At 37.6% G+C, this 23,471-nt stretch overlaps 1 protein-coding gene across 2 annotated transcripts in view; it reads left to right on the forward strand.

Annotated features, from left to right (window-relative positions):
• LIPK (lipase family member K) overlaps nucleotides 1-21,526 on the forward strand; it is a 40,761-nt gene extending 19,235 nt beyond the window's left edge. For both annotated transcript variants that reach the window (XM_065520191.1, XM_015456916.3), the window contains 5 exons: nucleotides 158-294; nucleotides 5,621-5,767; nucleotides 7,949-8,020; nucleotides 11,275-11,346; nucleotides 20,474-21,526. In XM_065520191.1, coding sequence (XP_065376263.1) covers nucleotides 158-294; nucleotides 5,621-5,767; nucleotides 7,949-8,020; nucleotides 11,275-11,346; nucleotides 20,474-20,713 — 668 coding nt within the window. In that variant the 3' untranslated portion in view covers nucleotides 20,714-21,526. The remainder of the gene's footprint in view (nucleotides 1-157; nucleotides 295-5,620; nucleotides 5,768-7,948; nucleotides 8,021-11,274; nucleotides 11,347-20,473) is intronic.
• The last annotated feature ends 1,945 nt before the right edge of the window (nucleotides 21,527-23,471 follow it).

Below are 23,471 nucleotides of genomic sequence, written 5' to 3' on the forward strand. Positions count from 1 at the left end.
CAATTCCACCCTTGAGAAATTGAGAAATTCTTCTCTACAAATGGTATTAATTCTATGTTGTTTTTTGTTTTGTTTTTAATATGGCTACATTTACTACAACTTACAATGAACAAATAATTATGTGAAAACTATGAACTAGTGTCTTCTTCCATTTCAGCTTTTATAGCATTTTCTACAAACCCAGAACTGGCTAAAAGGATTAAGATATTTTTTGCACTGGCTCCAGTTGTCACACTGAAATACACCCGAAGTCCTATGAAAAAACTAACAACTCTTTCCAGGCAAGTAGTCAAGGTATGTGACTTCCCAAGTTTTAATCTGAAATAACTAAAAGTAGCTTTATTTCCACTGATTTCAACAGAAAACCAATGACATTTTACAAACTTCTGAGAAAATAATAGGTATTCAAGATAATCCATGTAAGTTCACTGATGATGTACGCAATCTTATTAGCAGAGTTCAGGGAACTCCCCCTGTTGTTAATCTACCCTACTTTCTTCAACTATGTCTAGAAACATGTCTCCTGTATCATTCCTCAACCACAGATAGAGAGAGCTTATTTGATTGATTGGTTTGTTGAATTTAGCGGATTAAATTTTTCTGGTGATCCCTAATTTTTTAGGGGCAGTAGTGGTTGAGTTCACAGCAGGGAATCAGATGGTGTGGGTTTGAATCTCATTTGTATGATTTGTGAGCTGGGTAAATCTGGTCAAGACCTTAAGTGCTCTTCATCTGTAACGTGGGGATAATAATACTTCTCACTCATAGGGCTACCATGAGGACGACGTGAATTAATACAGCATATACTTTAAAACAATGTCTTGCATACTGTAAACCTTTAATAAATGTTAACAATTGTTTTGGCTATCATTAGTTTTATAGAACGTACTCTCCTCCATCACTAAATGCCCAACCTTGTTTCATTTCCTGACACTTTATAGGCTGTCATTTTGACAATTCCGAAAACCCAGGCAAAACTCTGGGCCCCCTGATCTCCTCTAGTTGACGGCTAACTAATCTGATCGTTTATCTAGTCCAGGTGAATTGCATTGCATGGGTTGGTGTGTTTTCTTCTTGTATTTTAACATGGGCTTCTCCCATGGTAATAACTCCCACGGTGGTGATTGTACAGTTCAGTGATTTCAATGAAAGCAGATGAAAGTGAAACAATTCTGATAGAAGCCCAAAGATTTACAGAAGATTCCTGTTGAGAGCTAAACAAATTAGTCTATGGTGATTGAAGTGCCTATCTATACATCCCAGAAAGATGGGTAGCAGAAAAACCACCTGAAAATAACACAACATGCTTACATTGCCTGTTGGTACCTGGGCCTCTTATACCATTGAGACTTCACTCTGGCCTGCTCCTGCTATTAAGTAAACAATGTCAGACTGTTTGCTAAATTATTTCAGTATTCCCACACAATTAAGAGATATTTTAGGACAGTGGGATCTTTCCATTCCTCTTCATTTGCATAGCTGTCTTTAAACTTACTGCATTCCCTGACATGTGTAGGATGTGGTGTACAAGTTAATTCAGCCAAAAGATATCTAGGAGCTACTATTTCAAGGCCCTGGCATTAGGAAACAGCTATGTCTACAAGGAAACTTTTCAGCTCATTGGTATGAGTAAAAACTAGGGTGTATGTGAGAGTAGAATGGGATTCAACTAAGGAGGTATTAGGAGACAATGGAAGAAAGCAGTGTCATGTCTAGGAGTTTAGACTTTGTTCTGTTAATGATGGAAGGCCATTGAAGAATATTAAATAGAAAAGTGGCTTGATCAAATTTGTAATTTTAGAAAGATTGCCCTTTCAAAATTATTGTTTTATTTATTTATTTTTTTATTATACTTTAAGTTCTAGGGTACATATGCACAACGTGCAGGTTTGTTACATATGTATACATGTGCCATGTTGGTGTGCTGCACTCATTAACTCATCATTTACATTAGGTATGTCTCCTAATGCTATCCCTCCCCGCTCCCCAAACCCCACAACAGGCCCTGGTGTGTGATGTTCCCCTTCCTCTGTCCAATTGTTCTCATTGTTCAATTCCCACCTATGAGTGAGAACATGCGGTGTTTGGTTTTCTGTAGGGACATGGATGCAGCTGGAAAACGTCATTCTCAGCCCTTTCTAAATTATAACTCCAGTAGAGTAACTATGTACCAACAGAAGAACTGCCGCATATGACCTACTAATTCCTAGTAGAAATTCCAGTATTATAATGATAGAGCAAAAACTTTGCTAGGTAAACTCAGAGAAAAGCAAAAATACTTCTAGCTGTTGGAATCACAACAGACTTTTTGGATAAGATGGCATTTTAGTTTGCACTTAAGGATAACATTTCAATATAGAGTGTGGTATAGAAAGGCTTTCCAAAGCAAGAGGGAAGCATGAGCAACATTGAAGTGGTGAAGCTCAGGTCATGGAAAACCACACATAACTCACTTTACTGGAGTTTTATATTAGTATTAGTAAAGGAGAGTATGAGAAATCATGTTGGAAATGTAGAGGCAGATTATAAAGGGATTTGAGTGCCAAATTAATGAGTTTGGAATGTATTCTATAGGTAATTGGGGAGCATGGAAATATTTGCACAGAGAAATGACATGCATAATGCCCCTTTTTAGAAAGATTCCCCTGGGAACCAAATGTAAGCAGATGGGGGTAAAGGACATCAAGAAGGGTGAAAGATTAGGAGAATAATGATGGAGTTATTGTTAACACATCAGTTGATAGATACTGGGGATTGGAACAAGAGTTGTGCAACAAAAAATAATCTATAAGATATGACAATGAAATGATAGACAATGTTTAGGTATGTTTTTGACTTTTTGAGGAAGAGACTTTCTTTCTCCTCTCCTCTCCCATCAGCCAGATGCTCGCAGGCATGCTTGGTGAAAGGGTTCCTTTTATATGGGAGCTTCTGGACTGAGACAACCTTTTTTCTCTCTCTGATTAGCACTTCCTTTTTCATTGATGCTGCCAGTATTTTCAATTGCTCCATTTCTATTACTTCAACTCAATTCATGAGAGTTGAATTGAATTGAGTATAGAGGATAAAGATTTAAGTCAGACAAAACTGGGTTCACACTCTGCCTCCGCCTCCTGCCAATTGTAACCTTGGACAAGTTATTTAACCATGCTAAGCCTCAATTTTCACATTGATAGAATGAGTAGAGTTTGTCAAGTTGAGAAATTCATTCATCCATTTCCCCTTCCTCACATCCCATTTTGCCCCTGGACTTTTATGCCTTTGTGTTCTTGTCATTCTACTTTCTTTCTGACTTATAGATTGCTTTGATCCTTTGCTTTTGACGTGTCTCTACAACATTAAAGATTGTTAGTACTGTCTCCATTTCTTGAAAGAGGAACTTGAGGCTCAGAGAGGCTAAGCAGCCTGTCCCAAGTCACCCAGCTAATGGATGGCAGAGCCAGAATTTGAACCCGGATGTGACCAGGCAACCCAACCAATGGTCTTTTTTATATGTGGTGGTTTTTCCACTTTTTCAATGCCAACCTGAAGAAGCTAGTGAACAAGGGTGACCGGCTCAATGGGCTGTTGAGGGCTGAATCCAGCCCATGTTCTGCTTAGCAAGCCATGTGCCCTGGCATGGGGCCATGTTGCCATAAAGAGAGGTGCCTTTTCTAATTCTCACACATACCAAAAGAGCTACTAGAAGGAGACTGGCTCCCTGCTGTTATGTGACAAACATGCCTCCTCCAGAGCCAACTTGGAATTACATCTACAAGTTGGCATGTTTGCTACTGTGTACCTGGGTGCTCTCCTACTGGCTGGCCTCCTTAATATCCTCTCTTTTAGGTTAGGGTAAAGGAGAAATTATTCGCCTTTGGGTAAATGCATAGTAATTTTGCTGAGTCACGGGATATTGAGGTAGAGTGGAGTCAGAGAATGTCCTGCTAATTTACTCTGTATTTGGGAAAGCCAACTCCAGGTTTCAGAACAGAGAACCAAGAATCCATTACGGTAGATGTCACCTGTTTCTTAACACTGCATTTTCATTGTTGATTACTTTTATGAACTGGCTATTTTCTTTCACATGGATTTGTTTTGCCAAGCATGGATGACTAAGTTATTGATAAATAAAAATAAATTTGTTTACTGGTTAAAGTCAGATCCTGCCTTTTACTTTATTTATTCATTTGACAATCTATTTAAATTGTCACACTTGAAAACATGAAGTAAATGTCAACATTATTTTAAAAGATATGCTCCTTTTATGAGTGTATGCTGCTACTATTATTAAATTATTATGGGGACATTTACACAGGAAGAATTACAATTTGGCAAGTTAAATTAATTATCTAGGGTATTATCTAAGTGTCCTAGTGATTGTGATAAAATGAAGAAGAGTCTGGAATCAATTAGATAATATGTATAAGGCTTATTATTACTTTCCAGACCTAAATAACTGAGAAGTGTGGTTTGAAGTAGTTTAACATATTGTTGTCCTTCCTTTCCCTTCCCTTTTTCTTCTTCCTCTTCTTCTTCTTCCTCCTCCATCTTCTCTCCCTCTCCCTCCTTCCCTTCCTCTTTCCCTGCCTCTATCCCTCTCTTCCTCTCTTGGGCATGAAGCGGAGTATGAAATCTTGGTACTTCATATATTCCATTAATATTCCATGGAATATCAAATATTCCATTAAATAAACATTATATCTGCCTATATAAGACAATCATTTTTAAACTCAGAATTTAATAAGCTATGAACAGTAGGAATTTACTTGATCTAGTTTTCTAGATATAGTATAAGATCTTAAAGTGAATTAGATTTTAAGTGAATAAATGCTAGTTATTACTGTTCTTTAGTTGTAATATCTGGTTAATAAAGAATTCCAGAAGAAATGTGTGTTTATTTTTACTGTAAATGGGTGTTTCCAAAGTTTTAAGAACTAAAAAATATCTTTTTAACTTTATATCTAGTTTATTATGCTAATATTATAAAACTAGTAGCTGTGAAGCAAAGGAACTTGCTGGCAACACTGCCTGAAATTCCACTAGTAAAGATTCATTTATGTGGGTTAAGCTTTTGTCTATAGAAAGAATTCATTAAAGGATTCCAGAAGGAATGGCTCAAATCTGTATGAGTCACTAATTGTGACAGTAATAATAATTACATTAATTTATATTTTAATTAAATAATATTTTCATGTGTACTAGATGCTAGGAACTACACTAATTGTCTTTTAAACATGACCTACTAACTTTACAACAGCCCTGCCTATAAGAACATTTTTCCATTTTATAGACAAGAAAATTTATAATAATAGAAATTTAAAACTCTCCTAAGGTATAGAATGTGTTTGAATCCAGAATGAAACACATGTATGCCTCACTCCAAAGCCTTACAAATTTCCTGTGGGAACTAGTTTCTCAAGGGGCATTCTAAAAAACACCCCAATTAAGGGCTTTTGGGAAAAGCCATTAAGAGGTGCATTGGAAGGATTACATACCTAATAACAAGCCTCATGATTTCACTAAGGACCAACACTGAGCAGATGTCACCTAATACTGTGCAGTCCTTCTTTGAACTACCTCTTTCTCCACTTTTGATATCCACGTCTATAAGATTTGATGGTTTTAAATTATCTTGTAGGTGTTGTTTGGTGACAAAATGTTCCACCCTCATACATTGTTTGACAAATTCATTGCCACCAAAGTGTGCAGTCGGAAGCTATTCCATCGTATTTGCAGCAACTTCCTATTTACTCTGAGTGGATTTGATCCGCAAAACTTAAATATGGTAAGTGTAAGTAATTGGGTCTGGGAAAACATTGTTTTGTTGCACAGAGGTGATGAAAGTTCATTCTGGAGTATATGGCAACTGCAATTCGAGGTTTCCTTTTTGCTTTTGGAATGTCATCAGTACATTCATGGCTTCCAGTGAGGGTTGAGAGTCCACTTGCTTTCACAGGAGGATTTGAGAAGAAAGCTTTACTGCCAACAATTCTCATCTCTTCTTACCTGAAACGTCCTTCACTTAGATAAAGGCTATGGGTTTGATATTTATCTTGCTGTGCTTGAGCCTTATGTCATATTCACTGAAGTAGAATATCAAGGGATGAGTCCAGACATTTGTATTTTTATTTTTACCAATTTTCCACTTTCACAGCTGATTTGGAAAGTTATTTTATGAACCACTTACTTCCTTAATCCAAAGAGATAAAAGGAGAGATGGTTCTTCAACAACAGCTACAAATTTATTGTTCAAGGGGTACTGAGAAGGATCAGTGTCAGCGTTCTTGTCAAGTAATGTCTAACTTAACTGAGATATTTTCCATGATGACCCAAGGAGTTGGGGGAGGGAGGAAGGAAAGAGAGGAGATGTGTTTGAAACCAGAGGTAGGATCAGGCTGAAGTTGGTCTCCACCTCTCTCACAGACTTCTGCCCAGAGCCTAATCTTCCAGTCAGTGGAAAGCACTGCTTAAAATATTTCTTGCTTTCAAGAAAGATTTATAAAAGACTTTTTATGCAAAACATGTCTTAGCCACTGCCTTTCTACATTCTTCTCTCACTTTCTCAATGTACAGTGGAAACTATGCTTGCCTATCACTTAGATGTAAGGATATATATAGGGGAAAGCATATCATGTAGATAGAGCTGAGTAAAAAGACCTTGAAACAAACACAAACAAGTGTATTTTAAAAGCACCCTCTCAGCATATCCTAAGAGTTTGCTAAAGAAAGACATCACAAAATAACACCCTTGACTATTCATTGGCCCTTGCTGTCCATATGGACACCTTTTTTCAGATCACCTTTTGTCTTCCTGCCAAAAAGCAAGGCTTACAGAATATTACAGCACCTTCACGGACATTTGTTTCAAAGAACCATAACCAGGGGTGCATAAGTAATATTGGTGGAACTTTGGAAAAATACACATGTCCAGAACTCAACCTTTGAGATTTTGATTTGTATTCAGTACATTTGGATAGCTTAATAAGTAGGTTAAAATATTTTTAAAGCCCTAAGATGTTTCTGATGCTTACTTTGGTTGAAAATAACTCTTCTTATTTTAAAAACAGTGCAGTTGAAAATATAAGAGAATCAAGAGTTTGTGTGCGTGTTTTGTTTTTGTTCTTGTGTGTGTGTGTGGTTGTTTATCCATAAGATATCTAAATAAACCGACTGAATTAATTATGCCACACAAACTTTCAGAGTCCTGTAGAATATTTACCACATTTTAAAATTCAGAAAACAAAAGGTAACATTCAGATCTATTATTAGCACCTTAGGGTCAACAGCTCCCTTTGAATGTCCTTTGGGACTTAACATGGGGCGAAGGAGAAGATCACTGGGGTTTTTATCCTTTAATCTCCTATACCCTTGAACCTATGGGAGTTGAGTCTGGAAAAAGATTTCCTTTTGTCTTTGCCCAGTGGGATTCCCCCTGTAGGTTTGAGGACAGGATGGAGTCGGTGGAGGAAAAAGTTCTTCTAAGATGGGCTTCTTTGGTTAATATGTCTTCAGATTATATGGTACATGTTTTTTTCCTTAAAGAAAGGGAAAAGAGGCTGGGCGCGGTGGCTCACACCTGTAATTCCAGCACTTTGGGGAGGCCAAGGCAGGTAGGAGATCAAGACTACCCTGGCTGACATGGTGAAACTCCGTCTCTACTAAAAATACAAAAACAAAATTAGCTTGGCGTGGTGGTGCACGCCTGTAATCCCAGCTACTCGGGAGATTGAGGCAGGAGAATGGAATCCAGGAGGTGGAGCCTGCAGCACGCCAAGATCACACCACTGCACTCCAGTCTGGGCAACAAGCGAGACTCCATCTCAAAAATAAAAATAAAAATAAAAATAGAAAAAGAAATAAAGAAAGGGAAAAGAGGAAAAAAAGAAACATTTTAAATTTCTCTCAAATGTTTACTTGTGGTATGATAATATGATTAGCCTCTAAATGAGAAGTAATCTCTTTGCAGAGTCGCTTGGATGTTTACTTGTCACACAATCCTGCGGGAACATCTGTTCAGAATATGCTGCACTGGGCCCAGGTACGTGCTTCTTATTCCTTCTTGATGCACACATACCTCTGTCTTATTCCTGCTTGATGCACACATACCTCTGCAAGACCCTCAAGGAGTGCTCTCAGAGAGCTCACTGCAGGGTTCTGCAGGCACCCGCCACTGTCACATTGATGTTTTTGGAATCAGCATCAACTCCTCATTTTTATTTACTTCATTCCCACTTCTCCTTGTCCTCAGTGTCTGGGTTTTGAGCATGGTTCTCAGATATTCTGACTGAGTTCTGATCCTTAGATTATTCCAAACTGCATTTCAAGGGAAGGCTTTTATTTCCTCTTTCAGAAAGTCATCAACTCTAATAGAACTTTATATAAAATGATGCATCTTATTCTAGAAAGAGCTGTTCATCCTCCAATCAATATACGGGGCATTTGAGAATGTGGAAATGATGCTTTATTCAGAGCAAACTGAAAGCTAGGGAAGAACTAAAATGGATTTATGGCTTATGTTTTTACCCTCAGTTAAAGTTTTATTTGTTTTATTTTGTTACTCAATATACAGAAAGCTCAGAGATAAGTCTAATTTAATTGGTTTGACTTTCTGAGCCTTGTGTGTGTCTTTGTGTATGCATGCACACACATGTGCACACACATTCATTTGTTTATTATGTGATATTTGCCTATATTCTTGGCTGATGGCAGTCACAACGCCTTTTGAAAAGTGAACAAAATATAAATAATTCTATGACTGGGAGAGGGTTGGTGTCTTCTTAAAGGTTTAATATATCTGAGACCCCCCCCCCAGGAATTTGCATTTTAATATATACCCTAACAAATTTGCTCCCTGTTTTAGACAATCAGTACTATAGATAGCCTGAAATACTAGGTGAGAATTTCTGAAATACTTGGAAGAGTTTGACCTCCAGGATATAAGGCTTCAAGTTCCTTTAAGAAGAAAGATGTTCAGAATATAGGGCTTCCTACTGATGAGGAGACAGATAAGTCCTCTTATGAGCATGACCTTCCAGGTAGTACACGTTTAATTTCACAGTTTTTGAGCACTTAATATATGCTCTTCTTGCTGCTCATACATGTGATTTTATTCAGTCTCACTGAATTATTATGACAACTTTTTAGTAAAGGCATTGATATCCCCCCACTCTACAAATGTCATAGCATGTTATTTATTTATTTTTTGAGACAGGGTCTCAAAAAAAGCATGCAGTGGTACTATCATTGTACCCAGGCTGGAGTACAGTGGTACAATCATGGCTCACTGTAGCCTTGACATGCTGGGTTTAAGCAATCCTCCCATCTCAGCTTCCTGAGTAGCTGGCACCATAGGCATGCACCACCATGCCCGGATAACTTTTGATTCTTTGTACAAAGATGAGGTCTTGTTTTGTTGCTTAGGCTGGTCTTGGACTGTTGGACTCAAATAGTCCTCCCACCTCAGCCTCCCAGAGTGCTGGGATTATAGGCGTGAGCACTGCGTATGGCTGCCTATTCCTTATACATTTTACAATTGACTTCACTTAAGAAAAACTTTTCCCCTTTGACAGAAAATCCGCTTCAGGATAGAAATAAGTGGGGATGGTGGGGGCATGGTAAATATTTGGTTATAAGTTACACAGGCAGCTAAGGGAAAAGTGATGATCATGATGATGGTAGTAATCCTAGTGAAAAAAAGCTGTTTGTTGGGTATTACTAGGTGCTACATGCTTTATAGATGTTACCATAATCTTCACAATCCTAAGAAATAGTGTTACTATCATTCTCATTTCACAAATATCTTGCTTTGAATCACAGATTCAGTAGTCTATTAAGCCCGGATACAAACAAGGTGTATTAGTGTCTTTCACACTACTATAAAGAACTACCTGAGACTGGGTAATTTATGAAGACAAGAGGTTTGATAGACTCACAGCTCCACAGGTTGTACAGGAAGCATGGCTAGGAGGCCCCAGGAAACTTACTATCATGGCGGAAAGCGAAGAGGAAGCAAGCACGTCTTACCATGGCGGCGCAGGAGACAGACAGCATAAAGCGGGAAGTGCCACACACTTTCAAACAACCAGGTCTTGTGAGAACTCAGTCACTATCACGAGAACAACAAAGGGGAATCCCGCCCCCATGATTCAGTCACCTCTCACTAGGCCCCTCCCCTGACACGTGGGGGTTACAATTAGAGATGAGATTTGGGTGGGGACACCCCCAGTAGGCCCCTCCCCTGACACGCAGGGGTTACAATTAGAGATGAGATTTGGGTGGGGACACAGAGCCAAACCAAATCACCAGATTTGATCCTAGAGCCCAAGTTCCTAAGTACTACATCCTATTGCCTCCCATTTCTAAAAGCTCGCAGAATTTCAACAGCAGCAGACTGCTGCCTCTCTGAATATAAATCATGATGGGAATAATTTTAAACTAAAAATCAGGACTAAATTAGTAAGTGGGAAAAATATCTGAGATTCAAGCTAAGAAAGGAAAACACAGAAGAGTCTGAGAATAATTTAATGAAGTGCTTGACATAAATGTAAAAGTTATCTGCCTCATCGATCCTTCGTGGGTGGCAAATAACAGAAAAATGAAATGCTGTGTATATGAATGTCCTTATATTCTAATACTTGAAGTTTCAATACCAAAATGCAAAAGTAGTCATGCACAGTGTCTCAGTCAGCCCATGGCTACGTTATGCACATCACAGCAGGTGGCTTGCCCTGGCATATGGGAGGCAGACAGCAGCCATGTACCTCACACACAACTGGGAAAGCTCAGTAGGTGAATATTTCTTTTAATAGTGAAAACAATGTTTAAGGATAGGGAATATAATCATAACAGCTTAGACCACATCATGAGGATAAGGTACAAAGTTGTATAATAACAATAGCAGTAATTTTTAAATGTAAGAAATTTATAGTTAATGCCTTTAAAAAAATTATTAAAATTCCTGAAGCAAAGATATTCAAGAATCATTCAATTTTGCATCTTTAAAAAATATTTCTGTGTGCAGCATGATAACATTTAAAGGCATTGGATTTAAATGAAAAAATCTGATGATTTTCATTGGAAAGATACAGGAATGAGTAAAAGATTGTACCAATTCTGTGAATTACAGTAAGAGTTATCACTTTTTATTACTTATTTTCTTAATCTTTATTGAAATTTAGCTTACATTTCTAAAGAGTGGGGCATAATGTTAATCTTCTTTGTATATTTCTTCTGTACTGTCTTTAAATGTACACTATTTTCTTATATTATTTTAATGTGTTTATTTTATTTTAGGCTGTTAATTCTGGTCGGCTCCAAGCTTTTGATTGGGGAAACTCTGATCAGAACATGATGCACTTTCACCAGGTATAAAAATAATCCTCATAATCAGTTCCATGCTGCAAATGAACTAACAAAAATAGTATCCACTCATTAAGCACCTGCCACTTCCATTTACCACACTGGATATTGCTTATTGCTGTTCTCACAAGCTGCTTATTGGGTTCTTGCCATGTGCCACATCATTATTTCTAATTTTTACAACGACATTGCAAAGTAAATATTATTATCCCTATTTTTTTCAGAGGTACAGAGAGGGTAGGTAAATTACCAGAGTTATTCAGCTAGTAAACAACCAGAGAGAGGGGCTCAAGATGGGCAACTAGACACAGCCAGGAAGAGCTTCTCCCATTAAGAGACAAGACCATCAAGAAGATTGGAACACTCTGAGCAGATCTTCAGAAGAAAGGCATTGAGAGTGAATGGAGGTAGGATGCTGAGCCTGGGCTAGAGGGAGGATTCTGGGAAGCCTGCACGGGGTTGCTGAGCACCAGGACTCATTCCAGGCCCTGAGTAGCTCCTGGGGAAGAGGTGAGTTAAATAGCAGTGCAATGGCCCACTCTTACTATGGACATAGCTGCAGGACACCCCACAACCCCCATAGACATTTGAGCTAGTAGGCAGAGCTGCTTGGAGAGTTGGCAGGGACAGGACTCTTGCCTGTGCAAAGCCAAGAGGGTTTGGTGCAGGAAGAGTTGCAGTGAAATACGGCCAGTGACATCCATTCCCCAAGGCTCGCCAAGCTCCTCTAGGTGGCATTGGCCTTTGTTGACTGTTGAACCTAAACAGAACAGGGCTATCTTACCCATGGGTTGGGGCCAGTGTGATCTCAGCACATCCCTGTCTGCTGGCCTCTCTCAGGTTTCCTGCCTGGCTGCACCCGCTTGCAGCACAGCCTCACATGCCCAACCAGGGTGCTTCCCCAGTGGTCACTGCCATACCTCCTTCACTGGCAGATTCTGCCTAGCCATAGGAGAGCTTTTGCAGATGGGCCCCTACCAATGTGAACATACTTGTAGTCTCCCATGACTGCTTTGCAAGCATGCATGTGTGCAAACCTTACCACCACCACTGCTACGATGAAGTGCTTTTGCCCCGCCTCCCATCAGAGTGTTGTTGCCAGTATATGAGGAACATCTCAGCCTCTCCAGTACAGTAGTGGCCAGAGAACAAAGCTTTGCACATGGTCCCACCTACCAAGGTTATAGCACACAGCCCAGGAGTGCTGAGCTGAGCCCTGGCACCCTGAAGTCATTCAGAAATGAAGCCGGTCAACTAAACACAACTTATATCAAGGGCTTCAAAGAACATAAGAGCAAAAAGCCTCATCCAAAGGACAGCAACTTCAAAGATTAAAGGAATATCGGCCAAAACAGTTGAGAAGGAATCAGTGCAAGAACTCTGGAAATTTGAAAAGGCAAATGACCTCTAAATGACCACACTACTTTTCCAGCAATGGTTCTTATCCAAATGGAAGTGACTGAAATGACAGATACACAGTTCAGAATCTGGATAGCAACAGAGATCATTGAAATTCAGGAGAAAGTTGAAACTCAGTCCAAGGAATCTAAGGAATCCAGTAAAATAATTTAACAGCTGAAAGATGAAATAGCCATTTTAAGAAATAACCAAATTGATATGATAGAGCTGGGAAACTCACTATAGGAATTTCATAATATAATCAGAAGTATTAATGGCAGAATAGTATGGCAGAATTTCAGGAAAAAATCTCAGAGACTGAAGACTGGTTATTTCAGTGAACCCAGTCAGACAAAAATAAAGAAAAATAATTTTTAAAATGAACAAAATCTGGAGAAAATATGGGATTATGTAAAGACACCAAACCTACAGCTCTCTGGCATTCCTGAAAGAGAGGGAGAGAGAGCAAGTAACTTGGAAAACATATTTGATGATATTGTCCATGAAAATTTCCCTAACCTCACTGGAGAGGTCAACATTTAAATTTGGGAAATTCAGAGAACCCCTGCAAGATAGTATATAAGACAACCATCCCCAAGACATACAGTCATCAGATTCTCCAAGGTCTATGTGAAAGAAAAAATATTAAAGGCAGCTAGAGAGAAAGGGCAGTTACAAAGGGAACCTCATCAGGCTAACTGTGGACCTTTCAGCAGAAACCCTACAAGCCAGAAGAGATTAGGGGCTTGTATTCAACAGCCTTAAAGAAAAGAAATTCCAACCAAGAATTTCACATACAGACAAACTAAGCTTTATAAGTGAAGAAGATATAAAATATTTTTCAGGCAAAATTGCTAAGAGAATTTATTACCACCAGACCTGCCTTCCAAGAGGTCCTTAATGGAATGCTAAACATGGAAATGAAAGACTGTTACCAGATACTACAAAAGCACACTTAAATACATAGACCACTGACACTAGAAAGCAGCTATACAATCAAGCCTACATAACAACCAGCTAACAACACAATGACAGGATCAAATCTACATATATTGATATTAACCTTGAACGCAAACAGGCTAAATGCCTCACTTAAAATGCAAAGAATTGCAAATTGCATAAAGAAGCAAGACCTAACTGTATGCTACCTACATGAGACCCATCTTGCATGCAATGACACTCGTAGGCTCAAAGAAAAGGGAGGGAGAAATATCTATCAAATAAATGAAAAGAAAAAAAGACCAGGGGTTGCTAATCTTGCTTTAGACAAAACAGAATTTAAGTAAACAATTATCAAAAGGAACAGAGAAGGGCATTAAATAATGATAAAGGGTTGAATTTAACAAGAAGACAACTATCCTAAATATACATGCACCCAAGACAGGAGCACCTAGATTCATAAAACAAGCCCTTAGAGACCTACAAAGAGACTTAGATAATCACACGACAATAGTGAGAGACTTCAACACCCCACTAACAGTACTAGACAGATCTTTGATGCAGAAAACTAACAAAGATATTTGGAACCTAAACTTGACACCTAACCAAATAGACTGAGCAGACATCTGGAGAACACTCTGCCCAACAACAGCAGAATACATACTCTTCTCATGTGCACATGGCATACACTCTAAAATCGACCACACATGCAACCATCGAGCAATTCTCAACAAATTAAACAAAAACTGAAATTATACCATATACACTCATGAATCACAGTACAATAAAAGTAGAAACCAATACCAAGACAATCCATCAAAACCATGCAATTATAAGGAAAGTAGACAACCTTCTCCTGAATGACTTTTGGGTAAATAATGAAATACAGGCAGAAATCAAGAAATTCTTTGAAAGTAATGAAAACAAAGATACAATATACCAGAATCTCTGGGACACAGCTAAAGGAGTGTTAAGAGGAAAGCTTATAGTGCTAAACAACCACGTCAAAAAGTTAGAAGTAGCTCAAATTAACAACCTAACATCACACCTAGAGAAACTAGAAAAACAAGAGCAAACCAACTCCAGAGCTAGCAGAAGAAAAAATAGCCAAAATCACGGCTTAACTGAATGAAACTGAGATGCAAAGAAACACACAAAAGATCAACAAAATCACAAGTTGGCTCCTTGACAGAATAAATAAAATTGATAGACTGCTAGCTAGACTAATAAAGAGAGAAGATTCAAATAAATACAGTCAGAAATGACAATGGGGACATTACCACCACCCCACAGATACACAATAATTCCTCAGAGACGATCATTATCACCTCTACACACACAAACTGGAAAATCTAGAAGAAATGCATAAATTTCGGGAAGCATAACACCTCCAAAGATTATATCAGGAAGCAATTGAAACCATACACAGATCAATAACAAGTTCCAAAATTGAATCGGTACTAAAACACTACCAACCAGAAAAAGCCCTGGACCAGAATGAATTACAGTCGAATTTTACTATACATGTAAGAAGAGCTGGTGCCAATCTTACTGAAATAATTCCAAAAAATCGAGGAGGAGGGGCTCTTCCATAACTCATTTTTTGAAGCCAGCATCCATCATTCTGATGCCAAAATCTACCAGAAACACAACAAATAAAGAAAACTTCAGGCCAATATCCCTGATAAACATATATGCAAAAATTCTCAATGAAATACTAGTGAACCTAATACAGCAACACATCAAAAAGCTAGTTCACAACAATCAAGTAGGCTTTATTCCTGGGTTGCAAAGTTGGTCCAAAATATGCAAATCAATACATTTGAGGCATCACATAAACAGAAATAAAAACAAAAACCACAAGATTATCTCAATAGACACAGCAAAGACTCTTAAGAAAATTCAACATCCCTTCACGTTAAAAACCCTCAACAAACTAAGCATCAAAGAAACTTACCTCAAAATAATAAAAGCCATCCCAACAAACATATGAAAAAAAGCTCAACATCACTGATCATCAGAGAAATGCAAATCAAAACCACAATGAGATACCATCTCATGCCAGTCAGAATGGCGATTATTAAAAAGTCAGGAAACAATAGATGCTGGCAAGGCTGTGAAGAAATAGGAACACTTTTACACTGTTGGTGGGAATGTGAATTAATTCAACCATTGTGGAAGATAGCGTGGCTATTCCTCAAGGATCTAGAATCAAAAATACCATTTGACCCCACAATCTCATTACTGGGTATATACCCAAAGGAATCTAAATCATTCTACTATAAAGATACATGCACATGTATGTTTACTGCAGCACTGTTTACAATAACAAAGACATGGAACCAACCCAAATGCCAATCAATAATAGACTGGATAAAGAAAATGTGGTACACATACACCATGGAACACTATGCAGTCATAGCACTATGCAGCCAATGAGATAATGTCCTTTGCAGGGACACGGATGCAGCTGGAAGCCATCATCCTCAGCAAACTAACACAGGAACAGAATATCAAATACCACATGTTCTTACTCATAAGTGGGAGTTGAACAATGAGAACACATGGACACAGAGAGGGGAACAACACACACCAGGGCCTGTTGAGGGTTGGATGGTGAGGAAAGAGAACTTAGAGGATGAGTCAAGAGGAGCATCAAACCACCATGGCACATGTACACCTATATAACAAACCTGCACATTCTGCATCTGTATCCCGTCTGAGGCGGGTGGACCACTTGAGGTCAGAAGTTTGAGACTAGCCTGGCCAACATGGTGAAACCCCATCTTTATTAAAAACACAAAAATTAGCTGGGTGTAGTGGCAGGCACCTGTAATTCCAGCTACTTGGGAGGCTGAGGCACCAGAATAGCTTAAACCCAGGAGGCAGAGGTTGCAGTGAGCCGAAATTGCACCGTTGCACTCCAGCCTAAGCAACAGAGCAAGACTCTGTCTCAAAAAAAAAAAAAAAAAAAAAAAAAGAAAAGAAAATAATAATATTAAGTGCCATTTATAACAAACCCACAGCCAACATAATACTGAATAGGCAAAAGCTTGAAGCATTCCCCTTGAGAACTGAAACAAGACAATGAGAACTGAAACAAGACAAGAATGTCCACTGTCACCACTTCTGTTGAACATAGTACTGGAAGTCCTAGCCAGAGCAATCACACAAGAGAAAGAAATAAATGGCATCTAAATAGGAAGAGAGGAAGTCAAACTATCTCTTTTCATGGATGTTGTGATTCTATATCTAAAAAACCCCATACTCTCATTCTAGAAGCTCCTTACACTGATAAATAACTTCAGTAACGTTTTAGGATACAAAATCAACATACCAAAATCAGTAACAATGTCCAAGCTGGGAGCCAAGTCAAGAACATAATCCCAATCACAATAGCCACAAAAAGAATAAAATGTGAATACAGCTAATCAGGGAAATGAAAGATCTCTACAATGAGAACTTTAAAACACTGCTCAAAGAAATCAGAGATGATACAAATGGAAAAACATTCCATGTTCATGGATAGGAAGAATCAATATCATTTAAATGGCCATACTGTCCAAATCAATTTACAGATTCAATGCTATTCCTATCAAACTACAAATGACAACTGACATAGAATTAGAAAAACTATTTTAAAATTCATATGAAACCCAAAAGAAGCCTGAATAGCCAAGGCAATCCTAAACAAAAAGAGCAAAGTTGGAGGCATTACTTGACTTCAAACTATCCTACAAGTTTACAGTAACCAAAATAGCATGGTATTGGTACAAAAACAGATACGTAGACCAATGGAACAGGTTAGAGAACCCAGAAATAAAGTTGAACACCTACAATCATTTGATTTTCAACAAAATTGACAATAACAAGCAATGGGGAAAGGACTGTCTATTCAATAATTGGTGCTGAGATAACTGGCTAGCCATATGCAGAAGATTGAAACTGGACTCCTTCTTTCTACCATATACAAAAATTAACTCAAGATGGATTAAAGACTTAAATGTATAACCTACAACTGTAAAAACCCTAAAAGAAAACCTAGGAAATACCATTCTAGACATACGACCTGGCAAAACTTTCATGATAAAGATGCCAAAAGTAATTGCAACAACAACAACAAAAAGTTGACAAGTGGAACCTAATTAAATTAAAGAGCTTTTGAATAGCAAAAGAAACTATTAGAGTAAGCACACAACCTAAGAATAAGACAAAATATTTTCAAATTATGCATTTGACAAAGATCTAATATCCAAAATCTATAAGAAACTTAAGCAAACAAGGAAAAACCAAACAACACCATTAAAAAGTGAGCAAAGTACATGAACAAACACTTCTCAAAAGAAGGCATACATGCATCCAAAAAGCATATGAAAAATGGTCAATATCAATAATCATTAGAGAAATGAAAATCAAAACCATGATGAGATACCATCTTACACCAGTCAGAATGGCTATTATTTTAAAGTCAAAAAATAACAGATGTTAGTGAGGTTGTAGAGAAAGAGAATGCACATACACTGCTGGTGGGAATGTAAATGAAAGCAATGTGACAATTTCTCAAACAACTTAAAACAGAACTGTGATTTGACTTACAAATCCCATTACTAGGTATATACTCAAAGGAATATAAATTGTTCTATCAAAAAGACACATGTACACGTATTTCATTGTGGCACCATTCACAATAGCAAAGACATGGAATCTAGATGCCCATAAGAGGTGAACCGAATAAAGAAAATATGGTACATATACACCATGGAATACTATGCAGCCATGGAAAAGAATGAAATAATGTGCTTTGCAGCAATGTGAATGCAGGTGAAGGCCATTATCCTGAGTAAATGAACACAGGAACAGAAAACCAAATATCACATGCTCTCACTTATAAGTGGGGGCTAAACATTGAGTTTACAGGGACACAAAGAGGGGAACAGGTACTGGGGCATACTTGAGGATGGAGGCTGGGAGGAGAGTGAGGATTGAAACACTACCTATTGGGTATTGTGCTCATTACCTGGATGACAAAATCATTTGTAAGCCAAATCTCCATGATATACAATTTACTTATGTAACAAGCCTGCACATGTACCCCCTGAATCTAAAATAAAAGTTGGAAGGGGAATAAAATCAACCAGAATATGACCCAGGATTCCTGGATTTAAAGTCTAGTCTTCTCCACTACACTTATTCCTTCTCAGAAAAACAAAAACAAAAAACAAACAAACAAAAAACATGTTTGTTTTTAAAGTATATTCTCTGACTTCTTATCTATGTTTAATAACTAGGACTGCCTAATAGTTCTTTAGGATGTCATTTACTAGCCACTTTTAAAAATACCATTATTTGGATCATTAAATATATAAGTAAGAAGTATCATTTTTAGGAAGTAGTAGTATCTGCCAGGGCACACCATTCCCTAGCAAATAGTACTACTTTTGATCTGGTGTGTCACCAGATCTATGAAAACTTAGAGAAAGTTTTATATTAAAGGGAAATGTGTATTGTTGTTATTGTTATTTTATTCCCAAGTGTGTGAGGAAATCCAATAATGATTTTGGCTTCTTGCCGATAGACTGAGCTTAAACTGAAAAAGTAGTCTTCAATGATACTTGGGTTTTTCAAATCTAGGATGTAGAAATTTGGGGGAAAAAAATTCTTTTTTTTTCTTTTTTTCTTTTACCTTTAAAAATAAAGTCAGGGTCTCACTATGTTGTGAAGGCTGATCTTGAACTCCTGGGCTCAAGCGATTCTCTTGCTTCAGCTTCTCAAAGTGCTGGGATTACACGCTTGAGCCACCATGCCCAGCCAAAAAATTTTTAATGTGGGAATTTTTAATGTCACCATAACAACTACTATAACAACTATAATAATGAAAATGTATAACTCAATTCTAACTCTTGTGAAATATCTGACTTTTCTCCACAGCTGCTATAGTTAGATGTACGTGGCAGGAGTGGGGTGGGGATATGCCACACACACACTATTTTAGAATACGGTTGTCTCTTGTGAGGAAACAGTGGTGACTAGATGTACTTAGTTCATACAGTTTTTCCAACGGCCCCCTCACCCCAACCTCCACCAAAAGATACTATATTCTCAATGACTATGGCAAAGCATTCTAGAGTGGCCTCTGGCCCAGTTTTAGTCACATGCCTATCTCTCATACAATCACTGTAGCCTGAAGAATGGAGGACGAACTGGCCAGACCTGGTTACCTGGACCAGAGATTGTGTTGAATCAATACAAGAAAGAAGCAGTAAGGGAAAATTTGTTGAGAGTTTATAGAGTACTATAGTCACTAGTTATTTGTAACAGACTGACTCCTTTTTAACATCATACTTCAAATGTCTTTCATGCATTGGTCTCAATGCTCCCTGAAGAGTCTGCTGATTCCCAAATATTGATAATGCCACTGAGCCCAGATTTGTGCCTAGGAGAAAGGATATTTATCCTATCCGACATTTTGCTTGAAAAGGTCACATTCTGAGATCAAATGCTGACTAGAAAGATGATCCCCCATGGAAAAAAGAACCCTCTTCCTCTAGAATCTATTCTTATTTTCCCAAACGTGCAAGTCAGAAATACAATCATTGTTTTTTCGATTCACAATTCATATTAGTGCACAAAAGTGGTTTCAAGTATTTTTAACATTTTAATGTTTCTATACCATTAAGTGTAAACTAATTGTACACTTGTAGCATTTAAAGAACTTGCTCAACAGCTGATAGTTAATGTTACTTCTATAATGTAATTTTCTGTAAAAACTTTTTTCTCTCTCTTTTATTGCATTTAGCTTACACCTCCTTTATACAACATTACTAAGATGGAAGTTCCAACAGCAATATGGAATGGTGGACAGGACATTGTGGCTGATCCCAAGGATGTCAAAAATTTACTTCCTCAAATTGCCAACCTTATTTATTACAAGCTGATTCCACACTACAATCATGTGGATTTTTACCTTGGAGAGGATGCACCTCAGGAAATTTATCAAGACCTAATTAGACTGATGGAGGCATATTTAAAAAATTAAATGTACTTTCCTTTCTCTAAGCAAGTGGATTTTCATAATAATAATGAGATGAACAGACACTAGAATGATCCCCAGTGATTTCCATCTTCTAGTATCTATGCCTTTGTATAATCTCCTCCCCTTCAACGTGGGTGGGATATGAGGCTTTGTTCAAGTCAACAGAACTGGCAAAGGTGTAAGATGTCACACCCTTGATTAGGTTATGCCATATGGCAAAGGTGATAAGATGTCAATCCTGATTACACTATATAAGAAGTCGGCCCAGCTTGGTGGCTCACACCTGTAATCCCAGGACTTTGGGAGGCTGAGGCTGGAGGAGCACTTGAGGTCAGGAGTTCCAGGCCAGCCTGGCCAACATGGTGAAACCCTGTCTCTACTAATAATACAAAAATTAGCTGGATATGGTGGCACACATCTGTAATCCCAGCTTCTTGTACGGCTGAGGCAGGGGAATCACTTAAACCCGGGAGGCAGAGGTTGCAGTGAGCAAAGATCATGCCACTGCACGTCATCTTAGCAGATTAGAGCAAATGATTCTCCCTGTTAGCTTGATGGAATAAACAGATATGTTGAGAAAACTGCCTTACAAGGAACTGAGCATAGTTTTTAGAACCTGAGGGTGGCCTCCAGCTGATAAAACAGCAAAACACCAAGGCCTTCAGTCACATAACCACAAGAAAATGAACTCTGCCCAAACCTGAATAAACTTGGAAGCCCATTCTTCCCTAGTAACCCTCCATTGCGCAAGCATCCTGGTCAACACCTTGATGGTAACCTGGGGAGATCCTGAGGAGAGGACCCAGTTATACCATGTCTGGACTACTGACCCACAGAAACGTGAGATAATAAATGTATATTGTTTTAAACTGCTAAGTTTGTGGTAATTTGTTATCAGCAATAGTAAACTACTACTACTATTTGTTATTATTGTATAACAATTACATTAATTATATATTTGATTATATTAATTATATAACATGATATATAATTTATAATTATAGTATATACAATATATTAAAATATAATTATGATGTATTAAAGATTAGATAATAATGTATAATAAATATGTAATATACTGCATATATGTTATCTGTTATAATAAAATTATATATAATATTAATATAAGATGGTAATTATTATTCTGTCTCTTTGGTTAAAAGTTTGATAGATCTAAATTCTTGAGTAAATATATTTTAAAAAATATTTTCACATATTTTCTGCTAATTCAGTCACCTCTGTCGTTGGAGAATTTGTTCTATAGATTGATTTTTCTCCTGGTTATGGGTCCTGCCTTATTGCATGCTTAATAATTTTATATTGAATGCCAGACATTGAGTTTTGCATTGCTGATTGCTGAATTTGTTTTTATTTATTTATATAGGGTTGGAAAACAATCACCCAGGCACAGAGTCAATGATCAATGAACATATGTTTGGTGACTGGGAGTGTCAAGTGTTATGAAGCACTTGATTGGGCCCTGCAGAAATTGGGGTATTTTACAACATGTAATTAATATAAACTTGGCTAAGACTCATTTATGAAGAATTTCCTGGCATAAATAAGGGGGCTGTAGACATAATGGGGAGGGTACTAAAGGATATCTGAGTCTTGGCAGGGGAAGGCTGGCTGGCAGGGCACCAAAGGCTTCACAGGGAGACACCTCTTTGGTGAGTATGGCATATCAGACTGGCATATCCTGACACTGATCTTGTCACTGCCCCAGAAATGACTGCACTTACACATGTTGATTCATGCAACTGAAATGTACAAGGAAATGTAGAACATAAAACAAAACACATGTTTATAATTTTTATCAAAAACTGTAATTTGGCCAGACTAGTGTTTTCTTTTCCTGTAATAAAACACATGGGAAATTCTAGTATGAAACTGTTGCTTGGTGTACATGGAAAAAAAGAAGTATACGGCTTGACAAAAATCATCCCCTCCACAATCATTCAAGTTCGCTGAGCCTTTTCCATAAGGAAATAATAGTGTAAACATTTTACATGAATTGTATCATTTAATCTTCATGATAGCCTTATAACATGGTATCATTCTTATCTCTTCTTTACAGATTAGGAAACTAAAGTTTAGAGATACTGGGCAACTTGCTCTAAAATATTAGTTATCTGAACTCTGAAACCTTGACTTTAGGTAATCAAGCTCTTAACCTTTATGCTTTAATGTTATAAGTATGTATTATAAACTAGCCATTCAGAACAACAAGAATGATAAGGAAAACGCTGTTCCTGCCCAAGTGGCGCTCAGAGTAATAAAAATATCAGATACTATACAGCTATAGTTTGAGTATCCTATATCCAATTTGCTTTTGACCAGACATATTTTGGATTTTGGAGTATTTGCATATCATAATAAGATATGTTAGGGATGGAATCCAAGTCTAAACATAAAATTCACTTATGTTTCATATACACTTTATACAAATAGGCTGAAAGTAAGTTTGTATGGCATTTTAAATAATTTTGTGCATGAAACAAAAGTTTTGACTGTGTTTTGAGTATAACCTATCATATGAGGTCAGATGTAGAATGTTTCACTTGTGGCATTTCAGTGCTCAAAAAGTTTTAGATTTTGGAGCATTTCAGATTTGGGATTTTTGGATTAGGAATGTTCAACCTATACTAATTTACATGCTTAAACCTTTAATTTTAATTTAATAATTGTGATGAATCCATCAAAAAGTACACCTCACCAGGGTGGACAGGGAAGTCTTCTCTGAAGACATGAAATTTTGGCT

This window comes from Macaca fascicularis, chromosome 9, assembly GCF_037993035.2.
Source record: "Macaca fascicularis isolate 582-1 chromosome 9, T2T-MFA8v1.1".
Classification (NCBI taxonomy): Eukaryota; Metazoa; Chordata; class Mammalia; order Primates; family Cercopithecidae; genus Macaca; species Macaca fascicularis.